General features: G+C 43.8%; 1 protein-coding gene across 3 annotated transcripts; it reads left to right on the top strand.

Moving 5' to 3' along the window:
• The first annotated feature begins 453 nt into the window (after positions 1 to 453).
• On the top strand, positions 454 to 15,483 carry STEAP2 (STEAP2 metalloreductase). 3 transcript variants are annotated; one of them, XR_013216776.1, is made up of 6 exons: positions 454 to 630; positions 5,103 to 5,622; positions 6,256 to 6,783; positions 8,162 to 8,326; positions 11,717 to 13,092; positions 13,251 to 15,483. XR_013216776.1 is itself a non-coding variant. In XM_077268279.1 (5 exons), exons 2-5 carry the CDS (start codon positions 5,131 to 5,133, stop codon positions 11,999 to 12,001), a joined length of 1,470 nt encoding a protein of 489 aa, XP_077124394.1. In that variant the 5' UTR covers positions 705 to 836; positions 5,103 to 5,130; the 3' UTR covers positions 12,002 to 12,201. The 3 variants fall into 3 exon arrangements, 1 of the variants encoding a protein (XP_077124394.1); XR_013216777.1 differs by lacking the exon at positions 454 to 630 and adding an exon at positions 717 to 836; XM_077268279.1 differs by lacking the exons at positions 454 to 630; positions 13,251 to 15,483 and adding an exon at positions 705 to 836 and having other exon boundaries at positions 11,717 to 12,201.
• Positions 15,484 to 17,159: the final 1,676 nt, after the last annotated feature.

Here is a 17,159-nt window from a genome sequence, read left to right as displayed (position 1 = left end):
AATACTTAATAAATTGCAAACCCCCGAAAGGTGACGTCACAGTACACTGCATGACATCATGTCCGAGCCCCCAACATGGGACCCCTCAGCCTGGGCGTCTGGTATCTGGAGAATTAGGACATAAAAAAGAAGCATTTTACTTTGCTATTATCTTGATTTTTACAAATTTTTTATAAATGCAGCAACAATTATGATTTTCTTTCTACAATTTCAGAAAATTGCAGCAAAAAAAACCAAAACACAACCCGAAGGTATGGTGTGAGTCTATAATGCCCATCATCCTTGTGGACAGACTGCTGGGACTTGTAGTTCCCAAATTTAGAACTATGGGCTGGAATATAGGACAGTAAGGTGCAAGACACAGTAATAAGGAAGAAGCATCCTCCAGCCCCGGTGCCTCCTCCTCCCCCCGGTGCCTCCTCCTCCGGCCGGTGCTTCCCTCCTCCTTGCTCCTTCTCAGCAGCAACAACAGCAATGTCAGCCAATCACCGGGCGCCTCTCATGCTCCGGGTCTCCGCCACAGCCGCCGCTGCAGGAGAGTCCGGGACACCGGCTCCGGTACCGTGAGGAGGTCACCATGTCCCCGCACCGCCCCGGGAGCCTGCGGCCGCGCTGACCGCATCCGTGCAGGTGAGCTGACAGCGTGTGCGGCGCCGGCGGGGAGTGACGTCATCACTGGTGACATCATCACTGGCGGTGACATCATCACTGGCGGTGACATTATACATGTAATGAATAGCAGGAGAGAGGGAAAACCGCGCAGTGATCGGTGATTACCGGAGGCGTGATCAGACAGCTCCGGGGATGATGAGGGGCATGTACGGCGGCTGCGGAGGGTGAGACTGACTGCGAGCTCACCAGTGTGGTGTGATGTGTGCAGTATATATATGTATATGTGTGTGTGCTGTATATATACATGTGACTCTGTGTGTGCTGTATACCCTACATGTGTCTGTATATCTATGGTTCTAGCTAGGAAAAAGAAGACAACCGGCAGCAGCAACAATCCACCAATACCGGGGCAGATCCACTCATGGATCCCAAAATACAAGGAGCAAAAATGGAGGCAGCTCATCCCAGAAAAGATTTATTCCATATACCCAAAGTGTAACCGAAACATCCCAGAGTCGGGGCCTGCAAATATCACTGAAGGGCTGCTGCCTCCATTTTTGCTATCTATCTATCTATCTATCTATCTATCTATCTATCTATCTATCATCTATCTATCTATCTATCTATCTATTATCTATCTATCTATCTATCTATCTATCTATTATCTATCTATCATCTATCTATCTATTATCTATCTATCATCTATCTATCTATTATCTATCTATCATCTATCTATCTATTATCTATCTATCTATCATCTATCTATCTATCTATCTATTATCTATCTATCATCTATCTATCTATTATCTATCTATCATCTATCTATCTATCATCTATCTATCTATTATCTATCTATCATCTATCTATCTATTATCTATCTATCTATCTATCTATTATCTATCTATCTATCTATCTATCTGTGTATTATCTATGTATTATCTATCATCTATGTATCATCTATCTATTATCTATCTATCTATCTATCTGTGTATTATCTATCTATTATCTATCTATCTGTGTATTATCTATCTATCTATCTACTATCTATCTGTGTATTATCTATCATCTATGTATCATCTATCTATCTATCATCTATCTATCTATCTATCTATCTATCTATCTGTGTATTATCTATGTATTATCTATCATCTATGTATCATCTATCTATTATCTATCTATCTATCTATCTGTGTATTATCTATCTATTATCTATCTATCTGTGTATTATCTATCTATCTATCTACTATCTATCTGTGTATTATCTATCATCTATGTATCATCTATCTATCTACTATCTATCTATCTATCTATCTACTATCTATCTATCTATCTATCTATCTGTGTATTATCTATGTATTATCTATCATCTATGTATCATCTATCTATTATCTATCTATCTATCTATCTATCTGTGTATTATCTATCTATTATCTATCTATCTGTGTATTATCTATCTGTGTATTATCTATCATCTATGTATCATCTATCTATCTATCTATCTATCTATCTATCTATCTATCTATCTATCTATCTATCTATCTATCTATCTATCTATCTATCTATCTATCTATCTATCTATTCCAGAAAGTCTCTGGACATTGTTCTGCTATGGTCAGGGAGATCCTCAGAGGTGGAGTTTCCCTGGACCTTCCTATTCTCCATGACTTTGGCATTAACCCCTGATTATCATGTACATATTAGCTGTAACCTCCAGGTTGATACTATTTGGGTAAGGCTACTTTCACACTAGCGTCGGGCTCGGCCTGTCGCTGTGCGTCGGGCCGACGTTCCCGACGCTAGCATGGTCTCCGCCACACAACGGGGGCAGCGGATGCATTTTTCCAGCGCATCCGCTGCCCCATTGTGAGGTGCGGGGAGGTGGGGGCGGAGTTCCGGCCGCGCATGCGCGGTCGGAAAAGACGTTTACGACGGAGCAAAAAAACGTTGCAAGCAACATTTTTTGCTCCCGACGGTCCGCCACTGCACGACGCATCCGTCGCACGACGGGTGCGACGTGTGTAAATCCGTTGCAATGCGTCGTCTAATATTAGGCTATGGGGAAAAAACGCATCCTGCAAACACTTTTGCAGGATGCGTTTTTTCGGCAAAACGACGCATTGCGACGGATTTCAAAAAACGCTAGTGTGAAAGTACCCTAAGATGTCATCAGACCGTGCGTCACTTGTATCACACCCGTCATCATGTGACCGCGCTGTATCTCCCGGTGCTCACTGTACAGTGTGGCTGGTACTGTAAGGACTGGCGCCCCCTTGTGGTGAGAAGCTGATTGACAGGCCCTTTATTGGCGCTTGCTTTGTTTGTATGGTATAATTTCTCCTGTCTCTTTTATTGTAAAGCCCCCATACACCTTATACACTGTCACCCATATCTCCGGGGTCTCCTATAGACAGCGACGCTCAGCCGAGCGCTCCTGTCTTGTGTATAAGAGCCGCGGACAGGTCCTCTGGTTAATGTATAGCCTGGAGATCAAAAGGATCAGTCGTCCAATATCAGACCTGCCGGATCTTTCTCTCCCGGTCATCATCTGTCAGGGGAGAGTCAGGGAGTCTAATGTGTATGGGGCCTTAACACCCATGGGTAGCAGGAGACTAATGAAGTATTATAAGCCTTTAAAGAGGTTGTCCAGGATATGGAAATTGATGATCTATCCTTAAGAAAGGTCATGCGTCTCCGTTGGTTGAGGTCCCATACTCATCACCGCCACCGATCAGCTGATACATTGTGCCGCAGCAGCGGGAAGTTCACAGTGTGTGAAACCAAAACAGCACAGCGCCATACACTTTGTAGTGGCCGTTCCCAGGTACTGCAGCTCAGCTCCTATTAAAGTAAATGTACTCTGAACTGCAGAACCTGAGAACGGCATCTAGACAGTGTATGGTGTTGCGGGTCCATACTCTGTTCATTTCCAGCCGCCGTGATACCAAATGATCTGCAGAAGTTTTTTTTTTCATCAAAAAGATCATTCCAATCTTTTCAAACATAAAAGCAGATGAGTCAGATCTCCTATACTACATACTTGAGAGCACTACAGGGTAAGGTGGCAGACCCGGAGCCTCAGGTGGTTTACTGTAATATGATTCAGTGTTTTCATGTTAAAAGATGTTAAGTCAGTGCTGAAAGGACACCTAGAAGAATCCTTGGAGTCCACACCCACTCATAGACTCATAGAGAAAGTCTGTGAGTCCTTCTTCTCCATCTCCTCATAGAAAAAGCATGTTAGTTTTGTTTCCCTTACCTACTCATAGAGAAAGCCTGTGAGTCCTGTTTCCCCACCCACTCATAAAACCTGTGAGTCCTTTTTCCCCACCTCCTCATAGAAAAAGCCTGTGAGTCCTGCTTCCCCACCTCCTCCTAGAGAAAGCCTGTGAGTCCTGCTTCCCCACCTCCTCCTAGAGAAAGCCTGTGAGTCCTGCTTCCCAACCTACTCATAGAGAAAGCCTGAGAGTCCTGCTTCCCGACGTACTCATAGAGAAAGCCTGCGAATCCTGCTTCCCCACCCACTCATGGAGAAAGCCTGTGAGTCCTTTTTCCCCACCTCCTCATAGAAAAAGCCTATGAGTCCTGCTTCCCCACCCACTTATAAAGAAAGCCTGTGAGTCCTGCTTCCCCACCTACTCATAGAGAAAGCCTTTGAGTTTTGCTTCCCCACCTACTCATAGGGAAAACCTGTGAGTCCTGGTTCCCCACGTACTCATAGAGAAAACCTGTTAGTCCTGCTATCCCACCTACTTATAGAGAAAGCCTGTGAGTCTTGCTTCCCTACCTACTCATAGAGAAAGCCTGTGAGTCCTGCTTCCCCACCCACTCATGGAGAAAGCCTGTGAGTCCTTCTTCCCCACCTCCTCATAGAGAAAGCCTGTGAATCTGCTTCCCCACCCACTCATGGAGAAAGCCCGTGAGTCCTTCTTCCCCACTTCCTCATAGAGAAAGCCTGTAGGTCCTTCTTCCCCACCTCCTCATAGAGAAAGCCTGTGAGTCCTGCTTCCCCACCCACTCATGGAGAAAGCCTGTGAGTCCTTCTTCCCCACCTCCTCATAGAGAACACCTGTGAGTCCTGCTTCCCCACCCACTCAAGGAGAAAGCCTGTGAGTCCTTCCCCACCTCCTCATAGAGAAAGCCTGTGAGTCCTTCTTCCCTACCTCCTCATAGAGAAAGCCTGTGAGTCCTGCTTCCCCATCCACTCATAGAGAAAGCCTGTGAGTCCTGCTTCCCCATCCACTCATAGAGAAAGCCTGTGAGTCCTGCTTCCCCACCAACTCATAGAGAAAGCCTGTGAGTCCTTCTTCCCCACCCACTCATAGAGAAAGCCTGTGAGTCCTGCTTCCCCACCAACTCATAGAGAAAGCCTGTGAGTCCTGCTTCCCCACCTACTCATAGAGAAAGCCTTTGCATTTTGCTTCCTTACCTACTCATAGAAATAGTTTGTGTTATGAGATCTTGTATTTCACACATATTTTTTACTTTTTCAGTTGTGAACACATACAAGTCATCTTCTGAATGATGGAATCCATCACCATGATGGGAAGTCCTAAGAACACGAACGAGTCCTTCTTACCAAATGGTACAAACTGCATAAAAGAAGACAAAACCATCATAGGGATCCTGGGAAGCGGAGACTTTGCTAAATCACTGACCATACGACTTATAAGATGCGGCTATCACGTGGTGATCGGAAGCCGAGAACCCAAGTGCGCTGCCGACTTCTTCCCACACGTGGTGGACGTGACTCACCATGAAGACGCCATTCTGAAAGCAAACATAATATTTGTAGCAATACACAGAGAACATTATCCTTCCTTGTGGGACCTGAAGCATTTGCTCACTGGAAAGATCTTGGTGGACGTCAGCAATAACATGAGAGCGGATCAGTACCCGGAATCCAATGCTGAGTATTTATCATCGCTTTTCCCAGACTGCTACGTGGTCAAAGGATTCAATGTGGTCTCGGCCTGGGCACTGCAGCTAGGACCGAAAGATGCCAGCAGCCAGGTAAGCTGTATGCCTGCTTCTTCCGATGCCAGGTCAGATCCGGTCAGATCCGTGGCTGGTGGAAGGCTTCGTTGATGTTTTCATAGTTGTGATGACATCATTACCCGTGTCATCGAACAGATGATGTCATCCGTATACAGATCAGCAAAGTCCTCCAACCGCCACGATCCGAGACAACAGCGCTTAGTGATTTCTGTTTATTATTTATTTATTTATTTCTGTATTTGTTCTTTGTTTTTTATTTATTTATTTGTATTATTCTTTTTTTGTTTAGTATTGTAAGACTGTGTTAGGGGAATTTCTTTTCCCGTTAGTATAGAGCACCATTGCACATTCTCAATATCATGTCCGAGCATGGCACAAGTCTGTGGTTTTTGTTTTTTTTGTTTGTTTTTTTTATATTTTTAAAAGTTTGTTTTACTTTTTCTTTTTAGTCCCTTTGGGAGACTTAAACCTGCGATCATGTGATTGCTTGTTCTATATACTGCAGCATATAGCTAAAATCCTGGACTCCTATGCCAACATGGCAGTCATAGGGGACTTCAGCCGGCCACCCATAGGCGCCCTCTAATCATATCACCGGGGATGGACAATGGACTGTGTGAATAATGATTTTTGTTGCTTTCCTCATAGGTCTATATCTGCAGCAATAATGTTCAGGCTCGGCATCACGTCATCGAACTCGCCCGCCAGATGAATTTCATTCCAATCGACATGGGGACATTATCGTCATCCAGAGAGATCGAGAACCTGCCTCTGCGCCTCTTCACGCCGTGGAAGGGTCCCGTGGTGATCGCCATCAGCCTGGCCACTTTCTTCTTCGTATATTCTTTCGTTCGAGACATTATCCATCCGTACTTCAAAAATCAGCAGAGCGATTTCTACAAGATCCCCATCGAGATCGTCAACAAGACTTTGCCCGTCGTCGCCATCACTTTGCTGTCGTTGGTGTACTTGGCCGGACTCCTGGCCGCCGCTCACCAGCTGTATTATGGCACAAAGTATAGACGGTTTCCCACCTGGCTGGAAAACTGGCTCCAGTGTAGGAAACAGCTGGGTCTGCTCAGCTTCTTCTTCGCAGTCGTCCATGTTGTATACAGCATGTGTTTACCCATGAGGAGGTCGGAGCGTTACTCGTTTCTCAACGCGGCTTATCAGCAGGTGAGGTGGCGATGCCGGGCATCTGCGCTCATGCCAAGGCCACATATTGGTGTTACGGAGATTGGAATGGATCCCAGCAGGAGGTAGAAGGAACGTCGTCCCTTAGGTTTTCCTTCCTTCTCCTGCTGGGACTTATTCCAATATCAAGTACAAAAGGGAATATACCGTAGATCCAAGCAACACGCAACCCTAAAATGGAATTCTGACTTGAGTATATCCCTACGATACAATTTTTTGGGTCCAGCCTCTCGGACTTCTTTCCACCATGGTGTCCAAGTGCCCTTTGCTTTTACAATCTTTATTTTTGTCCTTGTGGAGTTCAGCTCTGTTCACATTAGTGTAATGGCGTCCATCCATGACAGCCATGCTGGAAGAAGCTGTTAACCCGTTGATAACCACATGCTGATAAAGTAAGAGAATGTGCACAAACGACATATAGAGATATATAAATCCGCTGCATGTTACAGCTACCAGCATTGGGGGTGAGATTTTACGAAATCTAATTTTCACGTTGAGGACGAAAAATGCAGTGGAAATTGAATGGATCTGCGGATTTGAAATCCAAAATATATAAATTTTTACTGCCGATTTTGACCTCGGATTAAACTTGACATTTACGTGTGAATGGAATCTTACCATAAGTAATCCTCACATCCGTGGGACACGTCCATTTATTTTCTCAGACAGTGCACGGATCCATAGAGTTTTATTGATCCTCAGACATATCAGTTGTAAAAACGGATCCGTGTCTCCAGCGAGCGGGCCCTATTCTCATCCATCTGGCGGATCAGATCTGGTCATTAAAGTTTACGAGTGTCTGTAAAAAAACGGATGAGACGTACAGAAGACAAACTTCGCCCTTCTGTTTTCTTTCTGTGTTTCATCCGCTTTTCAGTGATTAATTGTTAAGAGTCGATGGATAAATAAAAACTGAAACACTACCGGTTTTTGTTTTGAAAAACGGAATATAAAAAATCAAAGCAAAACTGATATCACGCAGAGAAGAAATGGGTCATTTGTCACATATGTAAGGGCCGATGTAGACGTCAGTGCAACACGGTCCGAGTACGGACCGGCTGAGAATGCCAGCTTCATATATATTTCTCACGGCCAGTCCGTGCATTGACCGATGCAAAATCGAAACAGTCGATTCATCCACAAGACCGTGCCGATCCTAAGGCCGCTCATGTGAACGCCGCCTTAGACTTTATTCACATATCAATGTTTTACACCTACGTAAAAGAAAATTGTACTGGTGTCATCAGTGGTTTGGATCAATGTTTTTTTTTTTATCTGTGTGTCCATTTTTACCATAATATAATACATCCCTTTAAATGATTTATCTTTCGTAATCGTGTGTTTCTCACCCCGTTCCTAGGTGCACGGTAATGTGGGGAACTCCTGGAATGAAGAAGAAGTGTGGAGAGTGGAAATGTACATCTCCTTTGGTATAATGAGCCTCGGACTCCTCTCCTTGCTGGCTGTCACGTCTATCCCATCTGTCAATAGTGCCTTAAACTGGCGGGAATTCAGCTTCATTCAGGTACTAAAATAAATGTGGAGGAAATGGACCCTATAGGTCATGAGTAGTGATCAGCCAACATTCCTGGATGAGGTGTTATCTGAGCATGCTCGGGTGCTATCCGAGTGCCTTCGGCATGCTCAGATAATATGTTCAAGTCCTCGCAGCTGCATGTCTTGACACGGTTGGACAGCAGCAATACATGCGGGGATTTCCTGTTTGTTAGGCAATCCCTGTATAGGTGTTGCTGCTGTCTAAAAGCCACGAGATATGCAGCCGCGGGGATGAGATATCCAATATGGCTTCTCTAGATTTTTTACGGATTTGCAAAAGGTGAAATCCACAGTTAAAATCTGCAGCGTAAAGTGACATTGTGCAAGTATAAAATCAGGCTTGTAGGTCAATTTACGCTGCAGATTTTCTACCTGTAAAATTTGTTGTGAGCGAACATACCCAGTACGGGCCATCGTGTGCATCCAGTCCTTACAAAAATGAGACTTCTGATTCCCTACGGTCTAATCACCGGGACCTGCACCAAGATGGGAAATAACAAGTGCCCCCTTCCCTACACGACATCAGATAATCATGGCATATCCAGCCAATAAGCCACGCATTAATATTTTAATATTTAGCCTAAACTATCTCAGTGGTAATGTCCCTTTAATATCAGTGATGCTTATTAACCATTTCCCACTGCACGACTTATAATAGAAGTATAAAAAATGTAATTAAAAAGCATATTTGGTATCTGATCTATCAAAATATAAAGTTATTTAATGCATAAGAGAAACGCCATAAAGAAAAAAAAAATCAAAGTTCCGGAAATGACTTATTTTGGGCACCACCAAAAATTAAATAAAAAGTGATTGAAACACTGTATGTACCCCCAAATGGTGTCAACAAAAACTACAGCTCGATAAGGAAAAAAACAAGCTCTAAAGACGCTCCATAGACAGTAAAAAAGAAAATAGTTATGGGTCTCGGGAAATAGCGACACAAACTAATTTTATTTTATTAAGTTCAGAATACTTTAGTCACTAAATTAATTTTAAAAAAATGATATCACATTAATCATATTGACCTGAAAAATCGTAATACCTGGTAATTTTTACTGCACAATGAACAATGTAAAAAAAGGAAACCCAGAAAACAATGGAGGAATTGCAGTTTTTTTTTTTTTTTTTTTTACCTTTTCCTAGGATGGGTCATCAATATCAGATCGGTGGAGAGCCAATTTTCCGGGTGCTCACTTGAATATGACAGCACCATACATCTTGTAGTGGCCATAAATGGCCCCGCAGCTCTCCCCAGTCACAAAAGCTTGCAGTACCATTTATGTCCACTACAGGCTGTATGGCGCTGTTCCACTTCTGTTGCACCACTGTCCTGTCAATCAGCTGATCAGCGGGCTGCTGAGAGTCAGACTCTGACAATCTTATATTGATGATGTATCGTTCTGCACCTTTGGGGACAGTTTTTTTTTTTTTTTTGCTTAAATGCATGCACCTGGGGCTAAAAATAATTGCAAAAAAAAGCCAGCAATAGTGTAATACAAAGGCTATAGAAAGAAAACCCCCCACCCAGTTGCAAAATGTTTTTTAGTCCCAATTGCTTGCATTTAAGCAGAAAAAAAAATTGGTTCTAACCTCTTTAAAGGATACTAAAGTACTGGGAAATCCCTTTAGTCCACATTTCCTATCAGTTTTCTGAATAAATCAGTGTATTTCTCAGCCTCTGGCTTTCTAAATCCTTAGATCAACACGTCACTTTCCCTTGGCACGGCTTTTATTTACTGTAAGGTTTGCATTTCACTTCTCAGGTTCCTACTTTATTGCACGGATCCTGAATTCCCAGTTTAGCAAATAAAGCATAAGTACTATGGTCTGTACCAGGGGGCGTGGCTCCCATAATGCAGAGCAGCCTAAAGACACGCCCCTGAGGATCCTGTGAGCCACACCCCTTTGTAAAGACAATAAAAATTATCATATTGGCCATAATAGAAAAGAAAAAAAAAAGCAGAATACTCAGGGGAGCAGCGGGAATAAAATAAGAGCAAGAATTGACCACTTTTGACCTGGTAATGGGTCGTCTTTAAGGTGTAAAACAGCAGTGACTGGTGGGAGTGCAGGCTGCATAACACAGCTGGCACCCACCATCCCGCGGGATGTACTAATATGTCGTATGCAGGGGCTAAGCCAAAAACTAACGGCTCCTGTGATGTGTTCTCAGTGCTTCCAGCACATCCGTAATGCAGACTTCTCCCAGGACACACGATCTGGACTTCTGTACAATACATCATTCATGTCTCCTGACGCCTGCAGCGCGCCAGAGAAACCGGAGAGCACCGATATAAAGCCTTTGTCTAGATAAGACCCACAGAGAATGTGGAGCAGGAAGATGGCACTAGTGATAAAGAGCGATAAACCCGAAATCCGAGCCGCCTGGATAACTGCGGAAAGCTAGTACTCGCAGCATCTTAACCCCTTTACTCACCTTGACGTGCACTTATGGGCAGGTGGGAGAGTGCATGACACCCTGGTTGGGAGATAACTCTGATCTTGGACAGGAACGTGTCAACCTCCCCCCCCAAAAAAAAAAACAAAAACAAACAGAAACTACAATAAGAAAGTAAAAAAATAAATAAATCTAAAAAAAGATCTGAAGCCCGTCCCACAGAAAACAAATTCCAGCACAGCCCTGTTGATAAAAATATAAAAAAAAAATTATGGCTCTGACAATAGGGTGGTACCAAAAAAAACCACGATTTTTTAAAAAGTGATTTTATTGTACGGTTCATACACAACAGTTTCACAATATAAATAGTTTTATTGTTCCAACTTTGCAAAAAGTTCTTGGTAAATTTTTCCTGCCGGTATGTATCCATTTCAGCTCTTCAAATTATGTGTCTCCATGGTAACAGAAAAACAAACAAATGTGTGTAGTCGGATACCGCGGTCAAATTCTTCTTCCCAATACAGAGTGGGAATACCAGCTGGAAGCATGGGTCGACTGGGATGTGGTGCCCACCGAAAATGATGTCCGGCAGAGCACAATGTGACTCTTTGTGCATCATTAAGGCGTCAGCGCATATGTCTGAATGGCCGATTTTCAGGACTATAGGAAACGGAAGGAATTTTGCAAAGTACCTAAAACCCTTTAAAGTTCACCCCCATCCCATAGGAGCTGACTGCGTCACCAGAACAGCCTACTTTCTGTCTGTTCAGAAAATTGTGACATCATCAGCATCATGATGACATCAGCATCATGATGACATCAGCATCATGACATCATCAGCATCATGATGACATCATCCATTTCTACCAGTGGCCACCACAAGCCGTGGGGTGAGTTGCGTCGTCTTGTACCTGTACGATCCTTCCTGACTGTCTTACTGTTTTTGTTTCCTCCTAGTCCACCCTTGGATACGTCGCCCTGCTGATCAGCACCTTCCACGTCCTGATATACGGCTGGAAAAGGGCCTTTGAAGAAGAATATTACCGGTTCTACACCCCTCCAAACTTTGTCTTAGCGCTGATCCTCCCCACGATAGTAATCCTCGGAAAGATCGTGCTGCTCTGCCCGTGCGTCAGCAAAAAGCTACGGCGGATTAAAAGAGGCTGGGAGAAGAGTCACTTCAAGGAGAATGCGAGCAGCACCGTCGCACACGTTTCTCCGGAGAGAGTCACGGTGATGTGACCGGTCGTGTCGCCAGCAGGGGGCATCATAAGCTCATGTGGCAGCAAGATAGTAGGAAACAGTGTGACACATAGTGCCACCGCTCCCTTAAGGAGTGCCTGTTGCCCATGTACAATGAAGGCAGCGATTTTATGGCATGCTTAAAGGGGTTGTTCACAAAAGGTTCAGAATGGGTTAAAAAAAAAAAAAAAACAAGAGAAGCAATAATCATTGATAGCCCACTGCCAAATCTACAGGGTCACCACCGATCTATCTCCATGTCGGAAATCACTGCTCAGAACAGACTCCACTTCCTGCTCTCTCCGATCACACAGGAAGTCACCTCTCAGCCAATCACTAGCCCCAACTATGACCCGCCCCAACCAGTGATTGGCTGAGAGATCATTTCCTGTGTTTTGAGAGGAATTAGAGAATAGAGACAGGTGGAGAATACAGAAGTGTTTAAAATGAGAGCACAAGGGGATTGCTAAGGGATATTTTATTAACCGATCGTAAAACCTTTTGTATAACATTTTTTATTTTTCTTTATTTTATATGCAATGTTATTGCAACACCATTTTTTATGGTTTCTCTTTTAATGATGAAACTATAGTGCCATCGGAGTTCAAATTGCTTAGGAGGGTCTCGGAGGAGGGCATGGAGGCAGACAGTCTTACTGCTATAGGGCCCATTATTAAACTTACGTTCCTTCTTTTACTGCGGACACCACTAGAGGGAGCTCCAAGTGTAGAGATTTCTACATCTAGTTCATTACTACCTATTCAAATCTATATGTTGTGAGCGCCCCCTAGTGGTGACTGCAGACAGCCAGAGATTAATCATGTCACAATAGAGTGTGATTTATACTGTGGGATTTTTATTGTAAAGGTAATATGGTTAGGATTACAGGACCCACAGAGTGGCTGCCCCCATTGTATGCCAGCAACAGATAAATCTTTATTCACACTTAAGTATCTAAAAATATCTAGTACATTCCAACATCTATATTCACAAGAATGTTGGAGAATGTATTAAGATTTTCATATATTGAATTGAAAAACTGGATAAAAAGAAACACTGTGCAAAATAAAGTTGAGCCATCTGGTGGCAGGGCTGATATTGGACATTAATGTGCAATGTATAGTGGTGCCCTCTGGTGGCAGGGCTGATACTTTACATCAATGTATGCCCTGGCACTAGAGAGCTCTCTGGTGGCAGAGCTGATACTATACAACAATGCACAATGCATAGTGGTGCCCTCTGGTGGCAGGGCTGATACTTTACATCAATGTACGCCCTGGCACTAGAGAGCTCTCTGGTGGCAGAGCTGATACTATACAACAATGCACAATGCATAGTGGTGCCCTCTGTTGGCAGGGTTGATACTGCACATCATTTACAATGCACTGGTGAGCCCTCTAGTGCCAGGGCTGATACTATTCAACAATGTACAGCAGTGCCTTCTGGTAGCAGGGCTAATAGTGTACATTAATATGACGTGCACAGCAGTGCCCTCTGGTGGCAGGGCTGGTATTGTACATTACTATGCATTGGACCCTGGTACCAAGGCTGATACTGTACATTAATATGCAGTGCACTTTGGTGCCCTCTGGTGGCAGGGCTGGTATTGTACATTATTATGCATTGCACAGCAGTGCCCTCTGGTGGCAGGGCTGATGCTGTACATTAATATGAAGTGCACAGCAGTGCCCTCTGGTGGCAGGGCTGATGCTGTACATTAATATGACGTGCTCAGCAGTGCCCTCTGGTGGCAGGGCTGGTATTGTACATTATTATGCATTGCACAGCAGTGCCCTCTGGTGGCAGGGCTGATGCTGTACATTAATATGACGTGCACAGCAGTGCCCTCTGGTGGCAGGGCTGATGCTGTACATTAATATGACGTGCTCAGCAGTGCCCTCTGGTGGCAGGGCTGGTATTGTACATTATTATGCATTGCACACTGGTACCAGGGCTGATGCTGTACATTAATATGACGTGCACAGCAGTGACCTCTGTTGACTATGACCCTTTTCAGACCACATCCATTAAGGGGACCCCTTAACCGCCCCTGTCCTCTGGGACACCAGCGCTCTGTCTCATGGCAAAACATCCCAGCGTTACACACAATGCGTCACCTTCAAGGAATCGGGAGAGGTCTCTCCGTTTTTCCAGGTGCCTCCTAAACTTTCCAGGAGGGTCTTCCAGTGTGTATATCTGCCCTTATGTATTGTGCCTGACTGGCCCTTTATTGATAAGGAATAGGAACCCTTGGAAAAACGTCTGCGTGTGGGCTGTCATGGGGGCATTCCTTACAGAGGCAACTCTTGTAGCCACTACTCGGAGAAGGCTCAGCCCAAGATGACTACATCTAAGCTCTGGCTCCTGCTTGGACCCACGTCGTGTATCCAAAACTGGAAGCTCATGAACTCCAATGCAAAAACTCCATCATGGCCCCAATCATAGAGGTCTATAATAGTATTGTTCTTCTAATATGGGCCAAAGGGACCTTTTGGGACCCCCTCTGTTACATTACAAGGGCATCCATTCATTTGAATAGGCACCATGCAAACCTACATTTCCCAGGCCCTACAGTGTTGGGATTTTGGAGAGTTTATTGATGGATTTTTGTATAGAAATGGTTGGGGGTGGGGGGAATCACCAAGACCTCCTGCCTCAGATGGTCATGGTTCCGGTAGCACCAAAAGGGAACCCCATTTCAATTTTGGATGGAGTACGCCACCTCTATTCATGCTTGTGCCAATTGTCCGTAGACCTGGAGGTCCCACCACTGTATTTATGGGTGGGGTTCTTTTATATTTCGGGGGTAATGCCCATTCAGGGTGTTTGCACTTCCCTGTGTCTTTCTTTGTGCAGTGTTAAGCCTCTTCTATGGTGTTACAGGGATTTCGATATCACAGTGGACAGTGTTTTGTATTTGCAGTCATTCATCGGCACGTCGGCTTTCTAGTGACGTTGAGGTTTTCTTTTTTTTTTTTTTATAAGAGATTCGTATATTTCATTCTCAATGGGGGACGTCATGTGAAATGTAGATCGTGACCAAAAATAAAAAAATAAAATGTCGTGATAGGGGTTTTACTATCATAGACATTTATATGTAGCCACAGGATTAGCCAAAAATATCAGATCGGTTGTAATGGAGTCCGAACTCTGGGAGAGCCACCTGGTAAGTTGTGGTTGTACTGTGGCTGGTACCGGACTCATCGGACCCCCAATTCTCAAAATATGTCAGGGTCCCGTAAGCGAGACCCTCACTTACCAGACACAGTATGCCAGAAATGTCTAATGTGTTAACCCCTTGTATTCCCTCACTCCATCACATGCTCGTCGTCGTGCATTTGTGCCAATAATTACGGTTACAGTTGTTTCTATTGGTGTAGAGAAATCAATGCAATTTGACTTTTAGAGATGTGGACATCAGGCGCCGGCCGACCTTCTCCTACTTGTATTGGTTTCCATAATAAAATAATAATTTGTGGTTTCATCGTTTATTGAGTGTCCTGCATGCTGCTTCGGTGCTCGGGACTGGTTCTCCTTAACAGCCAGGAATGGCGAGGTGCAATCATGCCTTCTCCGCTCACCTCTACTGTATGATGGTTCTGAAAAGTGCAATTTTTGACATGCCCATGCAAATTAACCACTGAAATGCTCAGATCAAGTTGGACTTTATGGGCAAAAGTATGTGTCCCCCAATACACCTACAGGAGCTTTTATGACCTCCCATTCTACAGTCATAGATATTAATATGGAGTTGGTCCCTTTGCAGCTTATTCAACTTTTTCCTGGAAGGATTTCTACAAGATTTTGAAGGTGTCTATAGGAAATTTGATGAACATGTGTGAGGTCAGACCCTGATGATGGAGGACAGGCCGGACTCACAATTTACTTCAGATCCAATTTTTTTTTTATTTTGACAAGGGTAACAGGAAAAAAGGACCCCAAAATTTGTTATGCAATTTCCCCTGAGCATGCCGATACCCCATATGTGGGGGTAAACCACTGTTTGGGCGCACGGCAGAGCTCACAAGGGAAGGAGCGATGTTTGACTTTTTGAATGTAAAATTTGCTGGAACAATTGGCGGATGCCGTGTCGCATTTGGAGAGCCCCTGATGTGCCTAAACAGTGGAAATCCCCCACAAGTGACATCATTTTGGAAACTAGACCCTTAGGTAACCAATCTAGATGTGTTTTGAGCACATCGAACCCTCAGGTGCTTCATAGAAGTTTATAACGTTGAACAGTGAAAAATAAAAAAAAATCACATTTTCCCCACAAATATGTTTTTAGCCCCAAATTTTGCATTTTCAAAAGGGTAGAAGGAGAAATTGCAACATACAATTTGTTGTGCAATTTTTCCTGAGCACACCAATACCCCTTATGAGGGAGGAAACTATTGTTTGGGCGCACAGCAGAGCTCAGAAGGAAGGAGCGCCATTTGACTTTTCTAATGTCAAATTTGCTGCAATCATTAGTGAATGTCATGTCGTGTTTGGAGAGCCCCTGATGTGCCTAAAAAGTGGAAACACCCCACAAGTGACCCCATTTTGGAAACTAGACCTTTCAAGGAAAGTATCTAGAACATTCCTTGAACACCAGGTGTTTCACAGAAGTTTATAACGTAGAGCCATAAAAAAAAAAAAAAAACACACATTTTCCCCACAAAAATGTTATTTTGGCCCCAAATTTTGCATTTTCATAAGGGTAACAGGAGAAATTGCACCATACAATTTGTTGTGCAATTTCTCCTGAGTATGCCAATACCCCATATGTGAGGGAATACTACTTTTGAGGCACAGTACAAAGCTCACAAGGGAAGAGGCGCCATATTGGAGTTCAGATTTTGCTGGAATGGTTTGAGGGTGCCAAATCACATTGGCAGAACCCCTGTGGTGAGAAAAAAAATTAACCAGTATTAAGTGGGTAGATGCTTAGAGAATAAACCAGTAAGAACAAAAAACCCTTTTAAAAATTAACTTTTAATTAATGCAATTAAGAGTGTCTATTCAAAAATTTGTCAAAAAACACCTTCTATGCCCTATTTAGGGAGATGCAGTATTTTTGCACAATAAAGATTATATTCACATACCCTAGAAGAGAAGCAGGACAAAGGCACAGCTGTATGACCTCGGGTTGTTGAAGCTGCACACACACCAGGGA

This window comes from Ranitomeya variabilis, chromosome 6 (assembly GCF_051348905.1).
Source record: "Ranitomeya variabilis isolate aRanVar5 chromosome 6, aRanVar5.hap1, whole genome shotgun sequence".
NCBI lineage: Eukaryota > Metazoa > Chordata > Amphibia > Anura > Dendrobatidae > Ranitomeya > Ranitomeya variabilis.
This window is presented reverse-complemented; position numbering and strand designations above follow the sequence as displayed.